The sequence below is a fragment of the Sebastes fasciatus genome, chromosome 14, assembly GCF_043250625.1.
Source record: "Sebastes fasciatus isolate fSebFas1 chromosome 14, fSebFas1.pri, whole genome shotgun sequence".
NCBI lineage: Eukaryota > Metazoa > Chordata > Actinopteri > Perciformes > Sebastidae > Sebastes > Sebastes fasciatus.
In genome coordinates, this window is record NC_133808.1 from 32,531,253 (window position 1) to 32,555,949 (window position 24,697).

A 24,697-nucleotide genomic window follows, 5' to 3' on the forward strand; every position below is an offset into this window, starting at 1 on the left:
GTCAATTCCAACAGGAGAATACACTGTTTACCATTGACGGAGCATTTTGGCAAATTTTTCTTGGGCGCTACCCACATAATCAGCTGTGCTGCTCATCCCACAAATGCATGATCCTTACAAGTTGGACATCATGCGAAGGTAAATAAACAGGCTTTCCAACGATGTAAAATACAATGCCAATTAGCACTGTAACAACAGAGAAATAATCCATCAAACACAAGTTTCCAAACTTTGTTTTTCCAGTTTAGTCGGTGAGGATGCTCTCAATGATGTAGCGGTAGAAGTTCATCAGAATCTGAGGAGAAAGATAACTTTGTTCAGTCTCCTCAAGCAGAAGAGATGCTGGTGAGCCTTCTTCCTTCCTTCTTCTGGTGAGCCGTCGAAGTGTTGAGGGTCTGAGAGAGGTCCTCGGAGATGTGGTCAACTAGAAACCTCGGTGTTGTTGATACAGATGGGAGTATGTGTGCCCCATTCGGTCTTCATTTCCTAGCTATGGAATTTTACTATATTTCCTGCACAGCGGAGGTGATCTCTCCCATCCTGTCGACAACGCCAAATATGTGGTGGAGATATGGAGACAGCTAAGAAGCAAAAATGCTGATGGACTTGAGCTTGTGGATCTGATCAGAGAGATGTGGATCAGACTTTATTAACACAGAATAAAGCCGAGACAACTCTGTAGAAAAGTCTATGTGGCAGTCACCAGATACCTCCGTTTATACACACCTCTGAGGGTACAAACAGGTACAAACATCATTAGTTAGGTCAATAAACATAAATCGGTATACCCTGACATTAGGTCATGATAACTGCAGACGTGCCATACAGTTGGTGAGGATGTTCTCAATGATGCAGCAGTAGGAGTTCAGTAGTTTTGTTGCATAAACCTAACAAAATAATTTTGTTGCATTTTGTTTAAATTCTGTAGTCAGTTAAAACCAAACCATGATTTGTTTTTTACTAAACCTAATGAAGTAGTGTTGTTGTGTTTTTTTTTTTGTTTTATTTGAATTTACAACGTTAACCACGTCTTTAACAGACGCTAAAACACTGCACAGCGGTTTATACTATGAGACAACATTTTACAATCTGGAAAGTTATCACAGCGGTAATTTACTACTACTACTACTACTTTTTCTTGTAATTATCGCTGGATAGAAGTACTGCAGAAATACTTGCATCACGTCACAGAGTAATGTATCACGATGGTTTTGATTGGCCATGTTGCCGGTTGACGTCATGTTGTGTTGTAGCAAAGTTTTCATTCCAATATACTCATTTGCTAACTTAAATGGCGTGGACTTTGTTAGTGAGAACACTCTCAATGGGCTTTATCTGCCCACGTTAGCAACATTTCTAACTCAACCCAAGCTCTTCAACAAGACAAGTAAAAAAGACAATTAATTTACACTCTAGTAGCAACAGAGGAGTGCGTACATTTCCTGATATTTAGGATGATTAAGGTTTTACGCACATTTCAAGATATTGAAACTAACTTTATTTTTCTGGCTCATCATTTTTCTTTTATCTCCATTTGCAATCAGCTATGAACACTTACAGTGTTCCCTGGACTGGCAGACTGGTGTTTCCTTCCCTCAACATCACAGTTCAATGTAGATCAGGTTCCAAAGGTCTGGTGGCCTGACTTTATTTAGTTTTAACTAAGTCTTCCTACAGGCCTCTTTTGTTAGACATTGTTTTGGAAAATGACATCAGTCAGTCAGTCTGGAATAATATTTCAGTCTCTTCTTGACCCCAATCATCAGTTTATTCATTATAAATGTGTACATGAGTTTATTATTCACCTGGTAGACTATTTCTTCTGCTCCTATTTACATATAATATGGTATTGTCCTGCCAAAAGTACCACATGCTCACAGACAGTTTTACTTAATGAGATGTCTTTGTTTATTCTCTCCGTTAATGAAAACCGAGTAATTATTTATGGGCACAACAGCAGATTGATTGAATACATGACATCTCTGGCAGTGATGAAATATGCTGCTCATTACTTTATTTCTATTATTTACGTATCCAATAAACCCTCTAGGAGGAGTTAAAAAAAGTTTGCATAAAATCCATGAAAATCGGACGATATTTAAAATGGCCGACTTCCAGTTGGGCAGAGCTAATGAAAGCCAATGGGAAATACGTCTGAAATAATGAGAGCAATGTGAGTACCAACTTTCGTGAATATTGGAGCCAACTAAGGGCTTCCACGCATCAGGGGGCGCTATGGAGCCCGCTAAACACGCATAAACCCAATCGCTGTATATTCTCCCAGTGTTCACAGGTGTTGATGTGTGCGCCAAGTTTCGTGAGTGTTGGAGTTTACCAAGGGCGTCAAATGCTAAAAGTAATTAGGGGGCGCTATAGAGCCGACGTGCCATGACCAAGCCCAGTTACACCAGCAAATCAAAATAATCACCAGTCTGAACACAGGTGCAAAATTCCCTGAGTTTTTGTGGATCCTAAAGTCCTCAAACTGCTTTGTCCAACATGGCGTGCGTTTGGGGGCGCTATGTAGCCCGCCGGCCACGCCCACAGGCCAGTCACTGCAGAACTATGCAATTTTCACCAGTTCTGAACCCAATTTTTGTGAGTTTTCGTGCATCCCGAGCACCTCAAAAAAGCACCGTTGGGCCCCTGGCACTTTCGTGCTCGGGCCTTAATCAGCCAAGCTATTTTGGATTAAATGATTTTACCCATCAACAAAAACACAATTTTATATTTCCCTGTACACGGAACTTTTTAAAAGATAATTGAGACAGTTCAATGGTAAGGCTTGATTTTTATTTATTAATTAATTTATTAGACAGGGACCATACATTAGTAGGCATTGTTACACGTAATTAAAGTGCAACTGATGCAACGTATATAGGACTTCTAGCCGTAGCTAATTTGCAGACTTTGTCCCTGGTTAGGCTTTTAAGAAAAAAATAAATAATTATAATACAACATCATACATAAAGTCACATAATACAACATCATATACGTATGTATGTTCCCAATCAGTGATCACAGGTTTGGTTTAGCTTCAGCCAGAGTTTCACCTTTTCATTAAATGTTTTCAGGTCAGATTGTATTTTTATTTCCGTTGGTAAGGCATATTCCATTACATGTATTCCTTTTATTGAAAAAGACGACTGACCGAAGGTTGTTTATGCGCTGTGCCACTCTGCAGTTACCATTTGTTGATCCCCTGGTGGCTATTATCTATTGGTGTTTATTTTCGTGACATATGGACAAAGTACAGCTTGGGCGCAGATTGTTCACACATTTAAAAATGAATTTGATAAAAGAGAACTTAGTTACAGAGAACCGGCCTTAAACTGGTACCTGCCTGATTTGTGCTACTATCAGTATTTGCAGAATGAACAAAAGACATCAGTGGGAAGCACCAATATAATTAGAATATTGTATTCGTTTGAATTCCATATACTAACAAATTACAAGACAAAAAATAACTTAAACAGTCAAGTGTTTTTGAGTCCAAAGCTTAAGAGTTTAAACATTAACCGACAGCATTAATTTATCTCGAAGTCTTTCAACATTTAAAATGTTTATCTTCACTTCATGACCATTATGAACTTCATCAATACAACCAGAGATAATGTCACTCATGTTAATGTCATTACTAGTAACACAAAGGGAAAACTATAAATAAATAAAGCTGAATAACATTAACTTTTGAATAACTGGTCAGCCATGACATTGGTGAAGCTGGCGATGATCTTTACTATGTGTTAGAAATCAAAACAAATCATTAAAAATACTTTTCAAGGACCAGACAACACATTGTTAAGAAGAAATGACTGTACATTATCTGTGTTAACACAACAGATCATTTAAAATGACACAACAACCTCCTCAAGTGTTTCGAAATTTCTGTCATTTTCAGTCCGTATATGATTGGATTAAAGAGAGGATGATACAAAACCAGCTGTAAAGTCATTATTAAACGTGCAGTTTTGGGAAACTCAGATTCCAGTCTTAGTATGCTAATATCATAAATGCACAACAACGAAAAGCTGATTAAAACCAGCAGATGGGGTAAACAGGTTTGAGCAGCTTTTCTCCTGACTTCTCTACTACTTCGATAGGTTATTATGAGTATTCTTGTGTACGTAAAAAGTATGAAGAGTATCGGAAAAAACACAATATTGAGCATAATGATCACACCAAACACAGAAAGAGCTCTCGAACTCACACAGTGAAGTTTCTGAACTGAATTATTACAAAAGATTCCTTTCAGAGTAAAGTTACAGTGTTTTCTGCTCGCGCTCCACGCGGTCGACCCAGCGACCTGACACACCGGCACGAGCCACGCCAACACCAGGAAAATACTGATTGTTGTTTTTCTCATGATGGTTGGATATTGAAAAGGTTTACATATAGACACGTATCTATCGTAGGCCATGGCTGACAACAGTAAGAACTCTGAACAACCTAAAGAGTAAAATAAAAAGTATTGAAAGTAACACAGTGGCTGTGATATGATCTGTTTATCGGATAAAAAGTCCATCAAAAGCTTTGGGTAGATAGCAGTGCTGAAAAGAACAGAGTTGATTAACAAAGCTGCAATGAAAATGTACATAGGCTCATGGAGGTTTTGGTGAATCACTATGAGGTACACAATAGTAGAATTAAAGCAGATTATTAGAATATATGCTGTAAACATGATCACAAAATAAATATATCTGTATTTTTCCATTTCTACATACCCACTAAGAGTTATATATGTTACATTTAATTCCTCATCCATTGAGAATGTAATACCTTAATCAGTTAAACAGGCAGATAACATCACAGACATACCTAACTTACAATCAAGTAAACAAGTCTCACTGAAAATTGATTTACCATTTAGTCTGTATTTGAATGTCTTATTCATTCACAGTTACCTGACTTTAAAATGCAGTTGGATGTATTCATCTCTATAGTTCACAGTTTGAGTTTGTGACATGTTTTTATCAGATTGGTTTAACCTCCATGGATCTCATTAAACCCTTCACCTTCAATAACATGACGAACTTGTTCAAACTCTGGAGTCCTGAAAACAAAAACTTTGTTTCACCTGCTTTACCGGGTCATTTACCCCTCTAATGTTTTCTCACATTCATTAATTCACATATCTTGAGGTCAGAGGTCAAGTTACCCCTTTGAAAATGGCTATGCGCCAAAATTTAGCGCAAGTTTGGAGCCTTATTTAACGTCCTTTGCGACAAGCTAGTATGGCATGGTTGGTTACAATGGAGTTTCATATGATGCCCATATCTCAACCCGCTACAACCTAAAAATCTCAAGTTGCATTAATGTGTTAAAGAAATTAGTGGCGTTAAAACAAATTTGCGTTATTAAAGGGACTGTTTGTAAGAACCAGAAATTGGTTGTAACAGCGACACCTGTGGCCGTTAAGTCAACGAAAGTCAGTTTCCTGTCGCTCTTAATGTGAGCGTGCATCCGTCAAAACAGTGAGGCGACACACGTCAGCTAAAACCACATTATCACTCTATATTTCAGCTGCTTGGCAGTAATGTTAGCTGACCAGACCAAGGTCTGTCTTGAGAGCGAAAACGGGCGCGGTGTGTGAGTGAAGGCAGGCAGAGGAGCAGAGTAAAGCAGAGACTCCGGTCCTGGAGACCAAAGCTACGGTCTCCCCCGCATCCTCCGACCGCGGCCAACACCGTTTAACAGACGGGTTTCACTAGATACAACCAAGAGGTTTGGTGCTTCCGTGTAGTTTGTGTTGGAGTCTGAGTCTGAACAGCTTAGCCACACGCGAGAGCGCGTGGGACACCGACCAGCAATGATTTATATGTGTAAGAAGTTACAAACAGTCCCTTCAACTTTGACAGCCCTAGTTGGTAGATTTGTATGCCTCCGCAACGGCGGGTTGTCCGTCCATCCGTCTCATTCTCGTGAACGCAATATCTCAGGAACACCTGAAGAGAATTTCTTCAAATTTGGCCCAAACGTCCACTTGGACTCAAGGATGAACTGATTAGAATTTGGTGGTCAAAGGTAAAAGCTAGTATGCTAATTATGACATTATCACACAAATGTCTAATAGAATAAATCGATGAAGTGATGACATTTTGGACAGACATGGATGTAAACTGCAACTTGACTGGTTAGCGGAGGCATACAACCGTGAGGCGGTAATTCTAGTTTTAGATTAAGCTTTATTGTTATTGCACAGAGTACAGGTACTGAGACAATGAAATGCAGGTTAGCATTGTGGTGGAGATATGGAGACAGATAAGAAGCAAAAAAGCTGAAGGACTCGAGCTTGTTGATCTGATAGACTTTAATAAATATTAGAAATTTAGTGCCCTTACCGCTGAGCCAGACTCTAAATCGGATCACACAAAAGTTTCTAAAATAAAGCTAAATATTTCTTACCTGTTTTCGGTGGCCACTGTTTGTGTTGTTCATCCAGGACGCTGGGCACAGCGGAGGCGATCTCTTCCAATCCTGCCGACAACGCCAGGGTACAAACAGGTACAAACATCATTAACTAGGTCAATAAACATAGTTCGGTATACTCTGACATCAGGTCATGACAACTGCTGACGTCAGTATTCAGGCCTGTCAACACTACCATGGCATCTATCCAGAAGTGCAAAAAGCAGAGGGCGAACAGTGGATTCCCTGACGATGCTGCGCCTGGCAAGGTGTAGAGAACCAGCGATGCATTGGTCAGTTGTCACCACCCTATGCAGTGCTTTCCCAGAGCAGTTGCCATGCCACAGTGCCATATAGTTGGTGAGGATGCTCTCAATGATGCAGCGGTAGAAGTTCATCAGAATCTGAGGAGAAAGATAACTTTGTTCAGTCTCCTCAAGCAGAAGAGATGCTAGTGAGCCTTCTTGACCAGGGTCGAAGTGTTGAGGTCCAAGAGAGGTCCTCGGAGATGTGGTAGACCAAAAACCTCCGTGTTGTTGATACAGATACCTGCGAATCCTGTTTGAGGAATGGAACGCCATCCCACAGCAATGTGTGACCAGGTTGGTGACCAGCATGAGGAGGAGGTGCCAGGCTGTTGTGGCTGCGTATGGATCTTCCGCCCGCTACTGAGGCTCCTGACATATTGTATTAAATGAATAAAGTGTAAAATTTCCAATATGTCTTCTTTGTTCCTTGTTACTGATAGAGAGTTCAATCATCCAATCCACCAAACATCTCAAAACAAGAGTCAATTCCAACAGGAGAATACACTGTTTACCATTGACGGAGCATTTTGGCAAATTTTTCTTGGGCGCTACCCACATAATCAGCTGTGCTGCTCATCCCACAAATGCATGATCCTTACAAGTTGGACATCATGCGAAGGTAAATAAACAGGCTTTCCAACGATGTAAAATACAATGCCAATTAGCACTGTAACAACAGAGAAATAATCCATCAAACACAAGTTTCCAAACTTTGTTTTTCCAGTTTAGTCGGTGAGGATGCTCTCAATGATGTAGCGGTAGAAGTTCATCAGAATCTGAGGAGAAAGATAACTTTGTTCAGTCTCCTCAAGCAGAAGAGATGCTGGTGAGCCTTCTTCCTTCCTTCTTCTGGTGAGCCGTCGAAGTGTTGAGGGTCTGAGAGAGGTCCTCGGAGATGTGGTCAACTAGAAACCTCGGTGTTGTTGATACAGATGGGAGTATGTGTGCCCCATTCGGTCTTCATTTCCTAGCTATGGAATTTTACTATATTTCCTGCACAGCGGAGGTGATCTCTCCCATCCTGTCGACAACGCCAAATATGTGGTGGAGATATGGAGACAGCTAAGAAGCAAAAATGCTGATGGACTTGAGCTTGTGGATCTGATCAGAGAGATGTGGATCAGACTTTATTAACACAGAATAAAGCCGAGACAACTCTGTAGAAAAGTCTGTGTGGCAGTCACCAGATACCTCCGTTTATACACACCTCTGAGGGTACAAACAGGTACAAACATCATTAGTTAGGTCAATAAACATAAATCGGTATACCCTGACATTAGGTCATGATAACTGCAGACGTGCCATACAGTTGGTGAGGATGTTCTCAATGATGCAGCAGTAGGAGTTCAGTAGTTTTGTTGCATAAACCTAACAAAATAATTTTGTTGCATTTTGTTTAAATTCTGTAGTCAGTTAAAACCAAACCATGATTTGTTTTTTACTAAACCTAATGAAGTAGTGTTGTTGTGTTTTTTTTTGTTGTTTTATTTGAATTTACAACGTTAACCACGTCTTTAACAGACGCTAAAACACTGCACAGCGGTTTATACTATGAGACAACATTTTACAATCTGGAAAGTTATCACAGCGGTAATTTACTACTACTACTACTACTTTTTCTTGTAATTATCGCTGGATAGAAGTACTGCAGAAATACTTGCATCACGTCACAGAGTAATGTATCACGATGGTTTTGATTGGCCATGTTGCCGGTTGACGTCATGTTGTGTTGTAGCAAAGTTTTCATTCCAATATACTCATTTGCTAACTTAAATGGCGTGGACTTTGTTAGTGAGAACACTCTCAATGGGCTTTATCTGCCCACGTTAGCAACATTTCTAACTCAACCCAAGCTCTTCAACAAGACAAGTAAAAAAGACAATTAATTTACACTCTAGTAGCAACAGAGGAGTGCGTACATTTCCTGATATTTAGAATGATTAAGGTTTTACGCACATTTCAAGATATTGAAACTAACTTTATTTTTCTGGCTCATCATTTTTCTTTTATCTCCATTTGCAATCAGCTATGAACACTTACAGTGTTCCCTGGACTGGCAGACTGGTGTTTCCTTCCCTCAACATCACAGTTCAATGTAGATCAGGTTCCAAAGGTCTGGTGGCCTGACTTTATTTAGTTTTAACTAAGTCTTCCTACAGGCCTCTTTTGTTAGACATTGTTTTGGAAAATGACATCAGTCAGTCAGTCTGGAATAATATTTCAGTCTCTTCTTGACCCCAATCATCAGTTTATTCATTATAAATGTGTACATGAGTTTATTATTCACCTGGTAGACTATTTCTTCTGCTCCTATTTACATATAATATGGTATTGTCCTGCCAAAAGTACCACATGCTCACAGACAGTTTTACTTAATGAGATGTCTTTGTTTATTCTCTCCGTTAATGAAAACCGAGTAATTATTTATGGGCACAACAGCAGATTGATTGAATACATGACATCTCTGGCAGTGATGAAATATGCTGCTCATTACTTTATTTCTATTATTTACGTATCCAATAAACCCTCTAGGAGGAGTTAAAAAAAGTTTGCATAAAATCCATGAAAATCGGACGATATTTAAAATGGCCGACTTCCAGTTGGGCAGAGCTAATGAAAGCCAATGGGAAATACGTCTGAAATAATGAGAGCAATGTGAGTACCAACTTTCGTGAATATTGGAGCCAACTAAGGGCTTCCACGCATCAGGGGGCGCTATGGAGCCCGCTAAACACGCATAAACCCAATCGCTGTATATTCTCCCAGTGTTCACAGGTGTTGATGTGTGCGCCAAGTTTCGTGAGTGTTGGAGTTTACCAAGGGCGTCAAATGCTAAAAGTAATTAGGGGGCGCTATAGAGCCGACGTGCCATGACCAAGCCCAGTTACACCAGCAAATCAAAATAATCACCAGTCTGAACACAGGTGCAAAATTCCCTGAGTTTTTGTGGATCCTAAAGTCCTCAAACTGCTTTGTCCAACATGGCGTGCGTTTGGGGGCGCTATGTAGCCCGCCGGCCACGCCCACAGGCCAGTCACTGCAGAACTATGCAATTTTCACCAGTTCTGAACCCAATTTTTGTGAGTTTTCGTGCATCCCGAGCACCTCAAAAAAGCACCGTTGGGCCCCTGGCACTTTCGTGCTCGGGCCTTAATCAGCCAAGCTATTTTGGATTAAATGATTTTACCCATCAACAAAAACACAATTTTATATTTCCCTGTACACGGAACTTTTTAAAAGATAATTGAGACAGTTCAATGGTAAGGCTTGATTTTTATTTATTAATTAATTTATTAGACAGGGACCATACATTAGTAGGCATTGTTACACGTAATTAAAGTGCAACTGATGCAACGTATATAGGACTTCTAGCCGTAGCTAATTTGCAGACTTTGTCCCTGGTTAGGCTTTTAAGAAAAAAATAAATAATTATAATACAACATCATACATAAAGTCACATAATACAACATCATATACGTATGTATGTTCCCAATCAGTGATCACAGGTTTGGTTTAGCTTCAGCCAGAGTTTCACCTTTTCATTAAATGTTTTCAGGTCAGATTGTATTTTTATTTCCGTTGGTAAGGCATATTCCATTACATGTATTCCTTTTATTGAAAAAGACGACTGACCGAAGGTTGTTTATGCGCTGTGCCACTCTGCAGTTACCATTTGTTGATCCCCTGGTGGCTATTATCTATTGGTGTTTATTTTCGTGACATATGGACAAAGTACAGCTTGGGCGCAGATTGTTCACACATTTAAAAATGAATTTGATAAAAGAGAACTTAGTTACAGAGAACCGGCCTTAAACTGGTACCTGCCTGATTTGTGCTACTATCAGTATTTGCAGAATGAACAAAAGACATCAGTGGGAAGCACCAATATAATTAGAATATTGTATTCGTTTGAATTCCATATACTAACAAATTACAAGACAAAAAATAACTTAAACAGTCAAGTGTTTTTGAGTCCAAAGCTTAAGAGTTTAAACATTAACCGACAGCATTAATTTATCTCGAAGTCTTTCAACATTTAAAATGTTTATCTTCACTTCATGACCATTATGAACTTCATCAATACAACCAGAGATAATGTCACTCATGTTAATGTCATTACTAGTAACACAAAGGGAAAACTATAAATAAATAAAGCTGAATAACATTAACTTTTGAATAACTGGTCAGCCATGACATTGGTGAAGCTGGCGATGATCTTTACTATGTGTTAGAAATCAAAACAAATCATTAAAAATACTTTTCAAGGACCAGACAACACATTGTTAAGAAGAAATGACTGTACATTATCTGTGTTAACACAACAGATCATTTAAAATGACACAACAACCTCCTCAAGTGTTTCGAAATTTCTGTCATTTTCAGTCCGTATATGATTGGATTAAAGAGAGGATGATACAAAACCAGCTGTAAAGTCATTATTAAACGTGCAGTTTTGGGAAACTCAGATTCCAGTCTTAGTATGCTAATATCATAAATGCACAACAACGAAAAGCTGATTAAAACCAGCAGATGGGGTAAACAGGTCTGAGCAGCTTTTCTCCTGACTTCTCTACTACTTCGATAGGTTATTATGAGTATTCTTGTGTACGTAAAAAGTATGAAGAGTATCGGAAAAAACACAATATTGAGCATAATGATCACACCAAACACAGAAAGAGCTCTCGAACTCACACAGTGAAGTTTCTGAACTGAATTATTACAAAAGATTCCTTTCAGAGTAAAGTTACAGTGTTTTCTGCTCGCGCTCCACGCGGTCGACCCAGCGACCTGACACACCGGCACGAGCCACGCCAACACCAGGAAAATACTGATTGTTGTTTTTCTCATGATGGTTGGATATTGAAAAGGTTTACATATAGACACGTATCTATCGTAGGCCATGGCTGACAACAGTAAGAACTCTGAACCACCTAAAGAGTAAAATAAAAAGTATTGAAAGTAACACAGTGGCTGTGATATGATCTGTTTATCGGATAAAAAGTCCATCAAAAGCTTTGGGTGGATAGAAGTGCTGAAAAGAACAGAGTTGATTAACAAAGCTGCAATGAAAATGTACATAGGCTCATGGAGGTTTTGGTGAATCACTATGAGGAACACAATAGTAGAATTAAAGCAGATTATTAGAATATATGCTGTAAACATGATCACAAAATAAATATATCTGTATTTTTCCATTTCTACATACCCACTAAGAGTTATATATGTTACATTTAATTCCTCATCCATTGAGAATGTAATACCTTAATCAGTTAAACAGGCAGATAACATCACAGACATACCTAACTTACAATCAAGTAAACAAGTCTCACTGAAAATCGATTTACCATTTAGTCTGTATTTGAATGTCTTATTCATTCACAGTTACCTGACTTTAAAATGCAGTTAGATGTATTCATCTCTATAGTTCACAGTTTGAGTTTGTGACATGTTTTTATCAGATTGGTTTAACCTCCATGGATCTCATTAAACCCTTCACCTTCAATAACATATGACGAACTTGTTCAAACTCTGGAGTCCTGAAAACAAAAACTTTGTTTCACCTGCTTTACTGGGTCATTTACCCCTCTAATGTTTTCTCACATTCATTAATTCACATATCTTGAGGTCAGAGGTCAAGTTACCCCTTTGAAAATGGCTATGCGCCAAAATTTAGCGCAAGTTTGGAGCCTTATTTAACGTCCTTTGCGACAAGCTAGTATGACATGGTTGGTTACAATGGAGTTTCATATGATGCCCATATCTCAACCCGCTACAACCTAAAAATCTCAAGTTGCATTAATGTGTTAAAGAAATTAGTGGCGTTAAAACAAATTTGCGTTATTAAAGGGACTGTTTGTAAGAACCAGAAATTGGTTGTAACAGCGACACCTGTGGCCGTTAAGTCAACGAAAGTCAGTTTCCTGTCGCTCTTAATGTGAGCGTGCATCCGTCAAAACAGTGAGGCGACACACGTCAGCTAAAACCACATTATCACTCTATATTTCAGCTGCTTGGCAGTAATGTTAGCTGACCAGACCAAGGTCTGTCTTGAGAGCGAAAACGGGCGCGGTGTGTGAGTGAAGGCAGGCAGAGGAGCAGAGTAAAGCAGAGACTCCGGTCCTGGAGACCAAAGCTACGGTCTCCCCCGCTTCCTCCGACCGCGGCCAACACCGTTTAACAGACGGGTTTCACTAGATACAACCAAGAGGTTTGGTGCTTCCGTGTAGTTTGTGTTGGAGTCTGAGTCTGAACAGCTTAGCCACACGCGAGAGCGCGTGGGACACCGACCAGCAATGATTTATATGTGTAAGAAGTTACAAACAGTCCCTTCAACTTTGACAGCCCTAGTTGGTAGATTTGTATGCCTCCGCAACGGCGGGTTGTCCGTCCATCCGTCTCATTCTCGTGAACGCAATATCTCAGGAACACCTGAAGAGAATTTCTTCAAATTTGGCCCAAACGTCCACTTGGACTCAAGGATGAACTGATTAGAATTTGGTGGTCAAAGGTAAAAGCTAGTATGCTAATTATGACATTATCACACAAATGTCTAATAGAATAAATCGATGAAGTGATGACATTTTGGACAGACATGGATGTAAACTGCAACTTGACTGGTTAGCGGAGGCATACAACCGTGAGGCGGTAATTCTAGTTTTAGATTAAGCTTTATTGTTATTGCACAGAGTACAGGTACTGAGACAATGAAATGCAGGTTAGCATTGTGGTGGAGATATGGAGACAGATAAGAAGCAAAAAAGCTGAAGGACTCGAGCTTGTTGATCTGATAGACTTTAATAAATATTAGAAATTTAGTGCCCTTACCGCTGAGCCAGACTCTAAATCGGATCACACAAAAGTTTCTAAAATAAAGCTAAATATTTCTTACCTGTTTTCGGTGGCCACTGTTTGTGTTGTTCATCCAGGACGCTGGGCACAGCGGAGGCGATCTCTTCCAATCCTGCCGACAACGCCAGGGTACAAACAGGTACAAACATCATTAACTAGGTCAATAAACATAGTTCGGTATACTCTGACATCAGGTCATGACAACTGCTGACGTCAGTATTCAGGCCTGTCAACACTACCATGGCATCTATCCAGAAGTGCAAAAAGCAGAGGGCGAACAGTGGATTCCCTGACGATGCTGCGCCTGGCAAGGTGTAGAGAACCAGCGATGCATTGGTCAGTTGTCACCACCCTATGCAGTGCTTTCCCAGAGCAGTTGCCATGCCACAGTGCCATATAGTTGGTGAGGATGCTCTCAATGATGCAGCGGTAGAAGTTCATCAGAATCTGAGGAGAAAGATAACTTTGTTCAGTCTCCTCAAGCAGAAGAGATGCTAGTGAGCCTTCTTGACCAGGGTCGAAGTGTTGAGGTCCAAGAGAGGTCCTCGGAGATGTGGTAGACCAAAAACCTCCGTGTTGTTGATACAGATACCTGCGAATCCTGTTTGAGGAATGGAACGCCATCCCACAGCAATGTGTGACCAGGTTGGTGACCAGCATGAGGAGGAGGTGCCAGGCTGTTGTGGCTGCGTATGGATCTTCCGCCCGCTACTGAGGCTCCTGACATATTGTATTAAATGAATAAAGTGTAAAATTTCCAATATGTCTTCTTTGTTCCTTGTTACTGATAGAGAGTTCAATCATCCAATCCACCAAACATCTCAAAACAAGAGTCAATTCCAACAGGAGAATACACTGTTTACCATTGACGGAGCATTTTGGCAAATTTTTCTTGGGCGCTACCCACATAATCAGCTGTGCTGCTCATCCCACAAATGCATGATCCTTACAAGTTGGACATCATGCGAAGGTAAATAAACAGGCTTTCCAACGATGTAAAATACAATGCCAATTAGCACTGTAACAACAGAGAAATAATCCATCAAACACAAGTTTCCAAACTTTGTTTTTCCAGTTTAGTCGGTGAGGATGCTCTCAATGATGTAGCGGTAGAAGTTCATCAGAATCTGAGGAGAAAGATAACTTTGTTCAGTCTCCTCAAGCAGAAGAGATGCTGGTGAGCCTTCTTCCTTCCTTCTTCTGGTGAGCCGTCGAAGTGTTGAGGGTCTGAGAGAGGTCCTCGGAGATGTGGTCAACTAGAAACCTCGGTGTTGTTGATACAGATGGGAGTATGTGTGCCCCATTCGGTCTTCATTTCCTAGCTATGGAATTTTACTATATTTCCTGCACAGCGGAGGTGATCTCTCCCATCCTGTCGACAACGCCAAATATGTGGTGGAGATATGGAGACAGCTAAGAAGCAAAAATGCTGATGGACTTGAGCTTGTGGATCTGATCAGAGAGATGTGGATCAGACTTTATTAACACAGAATAAAGCCGAGACAACTCTGTAGAAAAGTCTATGTGGCAGTCACCAGATACCTCCGTTTATACACACCTCTGAGGGTACAAACAGGTACAAACATCATTAGTTAGGTCAATAAACATAAATCGGTATACCCTGACATTAGGTCATGATAACTGCAGACGTGCCATACAGTTGGTGAGGATGTTCTCAATGATGCAGCAGTAGGAGTTCAGTAGTTTTGTTGCATAAACCTAACAAAATAATTTTGTTGCATTTTGTTTAAATTCTGTAGTCAGTTAAAACCAAACCATGATTTGTTTTTTACTAAACCTAATGAAGTAGTGTTGTTGTGTTTTTTTTTGTTGTTTTATTTGAATTTACAACGTTAACCACGTCTTTAACAGACGCTAAAACACTGCACAGCGGTTTATACTATGAGACAACATTTTACAATCTGGAAAGTTATCACAGCGGTAATTTACTACTACTACTACTACTTTTTCTTGTAATTATCGCTGGATAGAAGTACTGCAGAAATACTTGCATCACGTCACAGAGTAATGTATCACGATGGTTTTGATTGGCCATGTTGCCGGTTGACGTCATGTTGTGTTGTAGCAAAGTTTTCATTCCAATATACTCATTTGCTAACTTAAATGGCGTGGACTTTGTTAGTGAGAACACTCTCAATGGGCTTTATCTGCCCACGTTAGCAACATTTCTAACTCAACCCAAGCTCTTCAACAAGACAAGTAAAAAAGACAATTAATTTACACTCTAGTAGCAACAGAGGAGTGCGTACATTTCCTGATATTTAGGATGATTAAGGTTTTACGCACATTTCAAGATATTGAAACTAACTTTATTTTTCTGGCTCATCATTTTTCTTTTATCTCCATTTGCAATCAGCTATGAACACTTACAGTGTTCCCTGGACTGGCAGACTGGTGTTTCCTTCCCTCAACATCACAGTTCAATGTAGATCAGGTTCCAAAGGTCTGGTGGCCTGACTTTATTTAGTTTTAACTAAGGCTTCCTACAGGCCTCTTTTGTTAGACATTGTTTTGGAAAATGACATCAGTCAGTCAGTCTGGAATAATATTTCAGTCTCTTCTTGACCCCAATCATCAGTTTATTCATTATAAATGTGTACATGAGTTTATTATTCACCTGGTACATTTCTTCTGCTCCTATTTACATAAATTATAATATGGTATTGTCCTGCAAAAAGTACCACATGCACGTTTATTCTCTCCATTACTGAAAACTGTGTAATTATTAATGGGCACAACAGCAGCTTGATTGAACACATGACATCTCTGGTAGTGATGAAATATGCTGCTCATTACTTTATTTATATTATTATTTATTATTTATTATTTATTTATTGGGATTGTACTTATTCCTGGACTTGTACTCATGTTTTTTACTGTTGCTGATTTATTGTTTTTTCTTTGCTTGCACTGATTTGCCCACATTGGTGTCTGTAGTCAATGCACCTTTGTATTTACCTATTTGTCATATTAACATTGATAAACAAAATGGTCACACTAATGGAAGAAATCTTGGGAGAGGCAATGCATTTTATTCTAAACAATATATTTATTGAGTTTTTCCCCCTTTCTCCCCCCCACAAATGATAGAACACAATTAATACAGACAGCAATACACATTGATCTCCCCCCCCCCGACGTAAGATAATTGCATGAATAAACTTAGCATATATGATGACAAAATAACAGTAGTCACAGTTGTGATAAATACAAGTGAAGAAAATTAAAAATAAATTAATTAATTAAAAAAAGAAAAAAAAGGAGAAAGTAAAAAAATTATAGAAAAGGAAGAAAGAACATATATATTCATATCTATGCATATAGAAATCTTTGGAGCGGCAATTCAAAGGGAGATCCCCGCTAGGGTGTCCATGACGGTCTTCAGTCGACATCGACCTATTGGGTCTACAACAACCTCAGTTAAGTTTAGTGTATATGTCCCAATATGTGTGTTCTGCAGTCACAGACGAGCCCATGATAGTTGACTACGCATGCTCAATAAGGAAATAACGACAGAAACATTATGCTTTATTTTAAGGTTTCATTTTTTTTTTTTCTCATTGTACATTTAAAAAAAGCTTTGTTGCAAACAAACCCACCATTTCAGTCTTGTCAAAAGGCCTCTAACTTGAAAACAAAGGCCGATGCCAGAGCACCGACCACCCTCACACATATCTTCCTTTCCCTGTTGGTTCAAGCACACATGGTCTAAAGTCACAGCTTGAAGTGAAAAATAATGAAAAACTTAGTTTGAAGTAAACATGTTACGCAATATACAATCTGTCAAGTGCAATAAAATGAGAGAGAAACATTTCTGGAACAAAGGCCTGTGCACACTTTCAGTGTAGTCTTAACACATTAGCCATCGTCATTAATACAGTTTATATTGCTGAATTTGAATATTTAACTTGATCGATATACCCAGAAGCAGTGATATGAATATTTATATCATCACTTGTAAACAGAGTTCAGGTTTGTTAAATAAATTCATGACAGTAAAGTAAAATACAGAGAGAAGTCTGAATGAAAGTTATGATAATGATAGAAGTAGAAGCAACCCGTGTTAATACTGTACATCAAATCATTTTGGTTTGACAGAACAACTTCTTCAGGTGTTTAAAGATTTCTTTCATTTTTAGTCCATATATAACTGGATTGAAGAGAGCATAATACAAAAACGATTGTAAAGTCATTATGAACTGTGTGTCAGATTCCATATCCAGTTGAATTATAATGACATCAAATAGACACAAAGAGGAAAAGCCGATTAAAACTACCAGGTGGAGTGTACATGTCTCTGCAGCTTTTGTCCTTACATTTCCAGAACTTCGGTAGGATATTATAAGTATCCTGGTATATGTAAAAAGTATGAAGAGTATTGGTAATAATATCAGAGTAAATATATTAAACATATCAGCTAGAGACCGTGCTGCTGTAGTCACACAGTAGATACTGTAATATGAACTGTTACAAAAAATTGCTTTTAAAGTGAATTTACACAGTTTCGAATTAGCACTCAGTAATGTTGGGAATGCAATCTGAACAGCAGGAAGAAGCCAAGAAAGAAACAGGATTATACACACTGTGGTTTTGCTCATGATAGTTGGATATTGCAGAGGTTTACATATAGACACATACCTGTCATAGGCCATGGCTGCCAACAGTAAGAAATCTGAAGCACTAAAGGAGTAATATATATAACATTGTAAGAGACAGGCGGAATATGATATGATCGATTTTTCGGATAAAATGTCAATTAACAACTTTGGGTACACAGTAGTGCTGGTAACGACTGAGTTCAGTAGCAAAGCTGCAATGAAAATGTACATCGGCTCATGGAGGTTATTGTTTATCCCAATAAGGTACACAATGGTCAAATTAAAGGTGATTGCTAGAATAAATACCATCAACATATGAATAAAAAGAAAATACCTGTTTATGCCCATGTCCACATACCCATAAAGAGTTATATATGTTACATTTAATGCATCATCCATGAAGAATGTCACAACTTAAACAATCAATGAATACAAAGAGCTGATTGTATAATAAGCATAAGTGAATAAACTGAGTAAAGAAGTCTTACTATGAAGATAGCATTAACTCAGAGCATGTATTTGATTGTCTCATGTATTTACAGATACCTGACTGATGTGTGTTCATGTTCAGAGATCAAAAAGTGAACTGTTTGAGTCAGACAAAATATTTTATAACATTTCTTCACCCTCCATGGATCTCATTAACTCTTCCACCAAGAGTTCATTAGAACAACTTTGTCAAACTCTGGAGGCCTGAACCCATAGGTGTTAAACTTTATTTACATGGGTGTCTGTTGTCTTAATTTCCCTTTGTGCCACCTTAAACAACAAAGCAAAAGTGTGCATGGCTCACATACCCCCGCTCACTGCTTGACCCCTACTAAAGTAGGGCCAAAGGTTTTGGCCTTTTGGAAAAACTTAAAAAATGTTGGGCACCCTGGCTTCCAAGCCCAAAAAGGCACAACTAGACCACACTGTCAACCATCATCCCAAATTTAAAGTTCTTAAGTTTGATAGTTTCCGAGTTCTACTCCGGAAACGAAATTGAAGTCGAAAAAAATCTAAAATTTTGGCCAAAATTTCCAACTAAGGATGCTAATTTTGAAAAAAAGATTTAACCGCTGACCGACCCTTGTTAACCGATTATTAACCGTTAACCGCCAAGATTAGTGCCTCGCATGCAGCGGTGCTCCAGCTGCAGTGTATGAGCACAACAGACAACTGAGTCTCCAGTTCACCGAGAGGATAGTTATCCTAGCAGTCACTGTGCTGCGTGTAGTGCCGCGGACATGCAGCCACTTTCCCAGTAAAAGTCTCCACTGCACATTTAGTTTAGTTTTGCCGCTGTGTGTCTGCCCGGATTAACGATAGCGATTGTCTGACAAACAGAGTGTGTTTTTGTGCTACGTTAGCATCTGTAGCTCTGCTGGTAGCTTCGTGCTCGTCGCCGCTCTTTTATTGCGGCGTAACTTTTACGAGTGTCTGACAGAGCGTGTGTGTGGCGGCAGGGACTGTAGGTTTATCGGTGGTGTTACAGCTGTGAACGCAGGTGTAGCAGACAGTGTGTTTACAGTTTATTTGTCAGTGGATGAATGCTACGAGGATACAACTCGCTCCACTAAAACGAGCCAGAGACCGGAGCCAACTTCCTGTATCTTGCAACTCCGGCTCCGCCTTTTAAAGTGGGCTTTTGAGGTGGACCAGATTTTTCTACTTAAAGAGAGGAGCCGCTCCTCTGAGTTTTTCTCAGTTTTTTGATTAATTATTAATATTTATTTTAACCGTTTAACCGATAACGTTAATCGGTTAAAATGCTTAATGTTGGTTAATGGTTAAACGGTTAATTATTAACATCCCTACCCTGGACTTGTAACACCAAAAAGGCACAACTAGACCAAACTGTCAACCGTCATACCAAATTTGAAGTTCCTAAGTTAAATTATTTTGGAGTTCTATTCTGGAAACGAAAGTGTGACACGCAAACAGACGGAAGGACAGGCATGCGGAGCACTATATACCCCCGACTACGTTGTCGCGGGGGTATAACAATTATTTAACTTAGGAACTTCAAATTTCGTATGATGGTTGACAGTGTGGTCTAGTTGTGCCTTTTGGGGGTTAAAAGTCCAGGGTGCCCAAAATGTTTGACATTTTGGCCAAAAACTGTTATTTATTTTTTAATTTCCGGAGTGGAACTCGTTCCATTACCTCCAAAAGGGCAAAACCTTTGGCCCTAGATTAGTAGGGGTCAAGCAGCGGGGTATGTCAGCCAAGCTCACTTTTGCCTTGTTTATTGCATTGCTGTATTTATTATTTTAAAGAAAAGAAGGTGGAAAAATGCCTGCGGGCTCAGGCCTCCAGAGTTTGAAGATGTTGTTCACATATTTGACGTTGTAACTGTTAGAGGTTGTGGAATGTTTTCAATCAAAAAGCATTTTACTTTTGTAATGAACAGCATAGCAGTGTGATGTTTATCATTGCCTGTAGGACAGGGAAGTTTAACACCTATGGGTTCAGGCCTCCAGAGTTTGACAAAGTTGTTCTAATGAACTCTTGGTGGAAGAGTTAATGAGATCCATGGAGGGTGAAGAAATGTTATAAAATATTTGGTCTGACTCAAACAGTTCACTTTTTGATCTCTGAACATGAACACACATCAAGTGCAGTTTAAGGTCAGGTACAGTATCTGTAAATTCATGAGACAATCAAATACATGCTCTATGTTAATGCAATCTTCATAGTAAGACTTGTTCATTCATATGTGTTATACAATCTGCCCTTTGTATTCATTAATGGTTTAAGTTGGGACATTCTTCATGGATGATGAATTAAATATAACATATATAACTCTTGGTGGGTATGTGGAAATGGGAAACTATAGGTATTTGTATTTTTTTATTATGTTTATAGTATATATTCTAGCAATGACATTTAGTTCCACCATTGTGTACCTTATTGGGATACACAAGAACCTCCATGAGCCGATGTACATTTTCATTGCAGCGTTGCTACTGAACTCTATTGTTTACAACACTGTTATGTACCCAAAGTTGCTGAGTGACTTTTTATCTGAAAAACAGATTGTATCATATTCAGCCTGTCTCTTTCAATATTTTGTATATTACACCTTAAGTGCTTCAGATTTCTTCCTGTTGGCAGCCATGGCCTATGACAGGTTTGTGTCTATATGTAAACCTCTGCAATATCCAACTATCATGAGCCAAACCACAGTGAGTATTATCCTGTTTCTTTCTTGGCTTGTGCCTGTTTGTGAGTTCGGAGCCAATACAATAGCAATGAGTAAGAACAAACTCTGCAATTTAAATTTAAAAAACGTTTTTTGTAACAATTCAATTTACAAACTCTTCTGTGTGAGGTCAATAGCACTAACTGTATTTGATGGGTTTGCTCTGCTAAACATGGTGCTGTTGCCTTTGCTCTTCATACTGTTTACATACGCAAGAATACTCATAATATCCTATCGAAGTGGTAAAAATGTCAGGAAAAAAGCTGCACAGACTTGTTTACCCCACCTGATAGTTTTAATCTGCTTTTCCTGTTTGTGTGCATATGATGCAATTATAATTCAACTGGAATCTGATTTACATTTCATAATGACTTTACAAGCGTTTTTGTATTATCCTCTCTTCAATCCAGTTATATATGGACTAAAAATGAAAGAAATCTTTAAACACTTGAAGAGGTTGTTTAGTCAAGCCAAAGTAAAGTAATGTTACAGTAATAGTGATGCTAATGTGCAGTCATTCCTTCTATAATATTAATGCAGAGTTGTGAATGTTCAGATCGTTGGGAGGTATTAAATGTAAGGATTTGTTTCTGTGCAGTAAACGAACTCTTTACTATTCATCATGGAAACAGTAAAGAGTATCTTCAGTTTGAAAAATGTACTACTCAATATCCTGCAGTTAATAAAAAATATGTCTCTGTTACTGTCAACTGCAGCTTTGTTAGTCATGGGCAAATAGGGATATACTAAGGTGCATTGACTACAGACGCCAATGTGGGCAATCTACACTGCAAGCAAAGGAAAAACAACAAATCAGCAACAATAAGAAACTTTTTAATGCTGCCGTCTTGGTCAGGACTCCTTCGAAAAAGAGAGTAACAAATTACCCCAATATTTACCTCAAAATGTATCTAAATTTACTTTATTATAAACATTATTTAATAATTATATGCTAAAATAGCATATAAAGGTTAAAATAAAGCCCTGAGGCTTGAGAAGCGGCTGTGCGCTGCCCTTCATCGGAGATGGAAAACTAATAGAAGACACTTCTGATCAGGCACAAATCTCTTGTGTGACTTATTGTCTACACAAATGTAAGCTGGTAGCTAATGTAATGATTCAGGGAGTTTTTAAAGACATTTAAAACAAGTTATTTGCTAATTATTATTTATTTATCAGCAGACATGGAAATAAAGCATCTCAATTTACTTTTTTCTGGAAATGTATGAAATAAATTAGCAGCTATTGGGAAGTAGTGGAATATAATTTTGAGGTAAATATTGGGGTAATTTGGTAGTAATTCCAAAGAGATTTCAAATAGATTACTTGCTAATTATCACCTAAATACCATGAAATTTGTGGACCTGTAAAATGAAGTGTTAGCAAAAAGAGATTTTGAAATCTCCATGGGAAAAAAAAAAAAAAAAAAAAAAAGAATTAAGTGCAGGTCCAGAATTAAGCACAATCCCATTAATATATAATAATAGAAATAAATTAACGGACAGCATATTTCATCACTACCACAGAGGTCAAGTATTGCCGGCTTCAACTGGCAGACAATCAAGCTGCTGTTTTACCCATCAATAATACACGTTTTTAATTAATGGACAGATTAAACAAAGAAGTGTCATGAAGTAAAACTGACTATGAACATGTGATAGTCTTGGTAGGACAATACCATATTATACATATATAGGATCTGGGGGGAGTCTGGCTTTAATGAGAAATAGTCATCCGGGTAAATTATAAACTAAGTGTACACATTTATAATGAATAAACTGATGATTGGGGTCAAGAAGAGACTGAAATATTATTCCAGACTGCTTGTCAGTTCAGTACTCCTGCTGCTGAGAGCTGATGTCGTTTTTTAAAATAATGTCCAACAATAAAGGCATACAGGAAGCCTTAATTACAACTGAATAAAGTCAGGCCACCAGACCTTTGGAACCTGATCTACATTGAATTGTGGTGTATAGGGAAGGAGACACCAGTGTGCCAGTATAGGGAACTCTGTAAGCTTTCATAGCTGATTGCAACTAGAGATATATCGTCTCCCCTCGTTGGTGACCCTGTTTGTTTTACTTCACTTCAGATTAAATTGTTAAAACCTGCAATATCTCATAAAGTAAAAAAATATAACATAAACAACAAAATCAAAGTTGTATTTTTCGATAATATTGCAATAGTGGTATGAGTTAGTTTTTTTGTGTGGTGCTTTAAGAGCTGGTTTAAAGGCTAAAGCCTGGTTTCAGCATACTACAGAATACACCACTTTAATTTCATACTGCATACTGCGTTCGTCAGTAGTATACTGAGCATGTCACATCAAGCCCCTATTACCCAAAGTAATTGGCTGGCTTGAACTACTACCAACTTCATACTGAACAAATATTTTGCAATTCATCTTCTTGGGAACATGATTATCTGAACCAATTTCATGTCAATCCATCCAATAGTTATTGAGATTTCAGTCGGTAATGTGAACCTCATGGTGAGGCTAGAGGAACAGTCACAAGATCACCAAAGATATTAGAATTTATCCACAAGAGACCTTGAATATCTGCAGCAGAGTTCATGGCAATATATCCAATAATTATAATAACTCTGGACCACGAATGTTAGCCTCATGGTGGCGCTAGATTCTAGACTAAACTGTAGCGGCCAGAGCACCCGTTATGGGATCATCAAAGTCTGTAGGATTCATCCTCTGGCCCAGGCTAAATATCCATCTTGCCTCCACCTTTGTAAGAGCTGTCTATCAAGATCAACACCTCTATTAGAGGCTGTGATGAGATGAACTACCCAGAACTTCAAGTTGCCTTTTTTACAATTCCTGCTTAGCTCAGTTTGCACTGCTAACCCAGAGTAAACATGTTTAGCGCCAGGGACTACAACAAAGTCTGCTATCTAACTTTACATGCAACAGGAATCTATCAACAGTGCTTTTGTGTTTGATTATCTGACTTTGGAGGGTGTATTTAGTTGGGAAAGAGGGTAATTTAACAGTTTTACGCAAATGGGGAATTGGGGTTATAGAAGTCTTTTATGTGTTTTGAGAGGGGGCAGAATGAACAATGTCACAAAAATATACCTGTATAAGTTCTGGCCAGCATGACAACAGAACATTTGGGGTCAGTGAAATATCATCTCACCAGCTTTGGTTCCCCAGAAACATGGAGTAGCTTCCGTCCCCCAGCTGGAGCTCCTGCCTCCAGAGTTTGATGAAGTTATTTACATGTTAGTAGAACTTGGTGAAGAGTTTTAATGAGATCCATAGAGGGTGAGGAAATCTGATAAAAAAAAAAAAAATCCACTGAGCCGAACAG

At 38.7% G+C, this 24,697-nt stretch overlaps 4 protein-coding genes and 1 long non-coding RNA gene across 5 annotated transcripts; 2 read left to right on the forward strand and 3 right to left on the reverse strand.

Moving 5' to 3' along the window:
• Window positions 1–3,844: 3,844 nt before the first annotated feature.
• On the reverse strand, window positions 3,845–4,765 carry LOC141781966 (olfactory receptor 11A1-like). Its single transcript, XM_074657965.1, has one exon. The coding sequence runs from the start codon at window positions 4,763–4,765 to the stop codon at window positions 3,845–3,847; it is 921 nt and encodes a 306-aa protein (XP_074514066.1).
• Window positions 4,766–11,042: 6,277 nt separating this feature from the next.
• Window positions 11,043–11,963, reverse strand: LOC141781970 (olfactory receptor 11A1-like). The gene has a single exon (XM_074657968.1). The coding sequence runs from the start codon at window positions 11,961–11,963 to the stop codon at window positions 11,043–11,045; it is 921 nt and encodes a 306-aa protein (XP_074514069.1).
• A 2,678-nt stretch (window positions 11,964–14,641) lies between these two features.
• LOC141781971 (olfactory receptor 6N2-like) lies at window positions 14,642–18,415 on the reverse strand. The gene is made up of 2 exons (XM_074657969.1): window positions 17,864–18,415; window positions 14,642–14,692 (listed from the first exon to the last, which is right to left on the reverse strand). The coding sequence occupies exons 1-2, from the start codon at window positions 18,413–18,415 to the stop codon at window positions 14,642–14,644; spliced, it is 603 nt and encodes a 200-aa protein (XP_074514070.1).
• A 549-nt stretch (window positions 18,416–18,964) lies between these two features.
• Window positions 18,965–19,206, forward strand: LOC141782160 (uncharacterized). Its single transcript, XR_012597066.1, has 2 exons — window positions 18,965–19,051; window positions 19,150–19,206. It is a non-coding gene; the product is annotated as an uncharacterized LOC141782160 (long non-coding RNA).
• Window positions 19,207–20,940: 1,734 nt separating this feature from the next.
• LOC141781973 (olfactory receptor 6N2-like) lies at window positions 20,941–21,855 on the forward strand. Its single transcript, XM_074657971.1, has one exon. It carries the CDS (start codon window positions 20,941–20,943, stop codon window positions 21,853–21,855), a length of 915 nt encoding a protein of 304 aa, XP_074514072.1.
• Window positions 21,856–24,697: the final 2,842 nt, after the last annotated feature.

What these genes read in the sequence shown, in the direction of transcription:
- LOC141781966 (XM_074657965.1), bottom strand. Translation starts at nt 4,765, where the DNA reads ATGGATGAGGAATTAAATGTAACATATATAACTCTTAGTGGGTATGTA.
- LOC141781971 (XM_074657969.1), bottom strand. Translation starts at nt 18,415, where the DNA reads ATGTACATTTTCATTGCAGCTTTGCTACTGAACTCAGTCGTTACCAGC. An exon ending in AGACATGTACACTCCACCTG is followed by an intron (nt 14,693 to 17,863) that starts GTAGTTTTAATC and finishes CTTTCTCCTCAG; the next exon opens with ATTCTGATGAACTTCTACCG.
- LOC141781970 (XM_074657968.1), bottom strand. Translation starts at nt 11,963, where the DNA reads ATGGATGAGGAATTAAATGTAACATATATAACTCTTAGTGGGTATGTA.
- LOC141781973 (XM_074657971.1), top strand. Translation starts at nt 20,941, where the DNA reads ATGGATGATGAATTAAATATAACATATATAACTCTTGGTGGGTATGTG.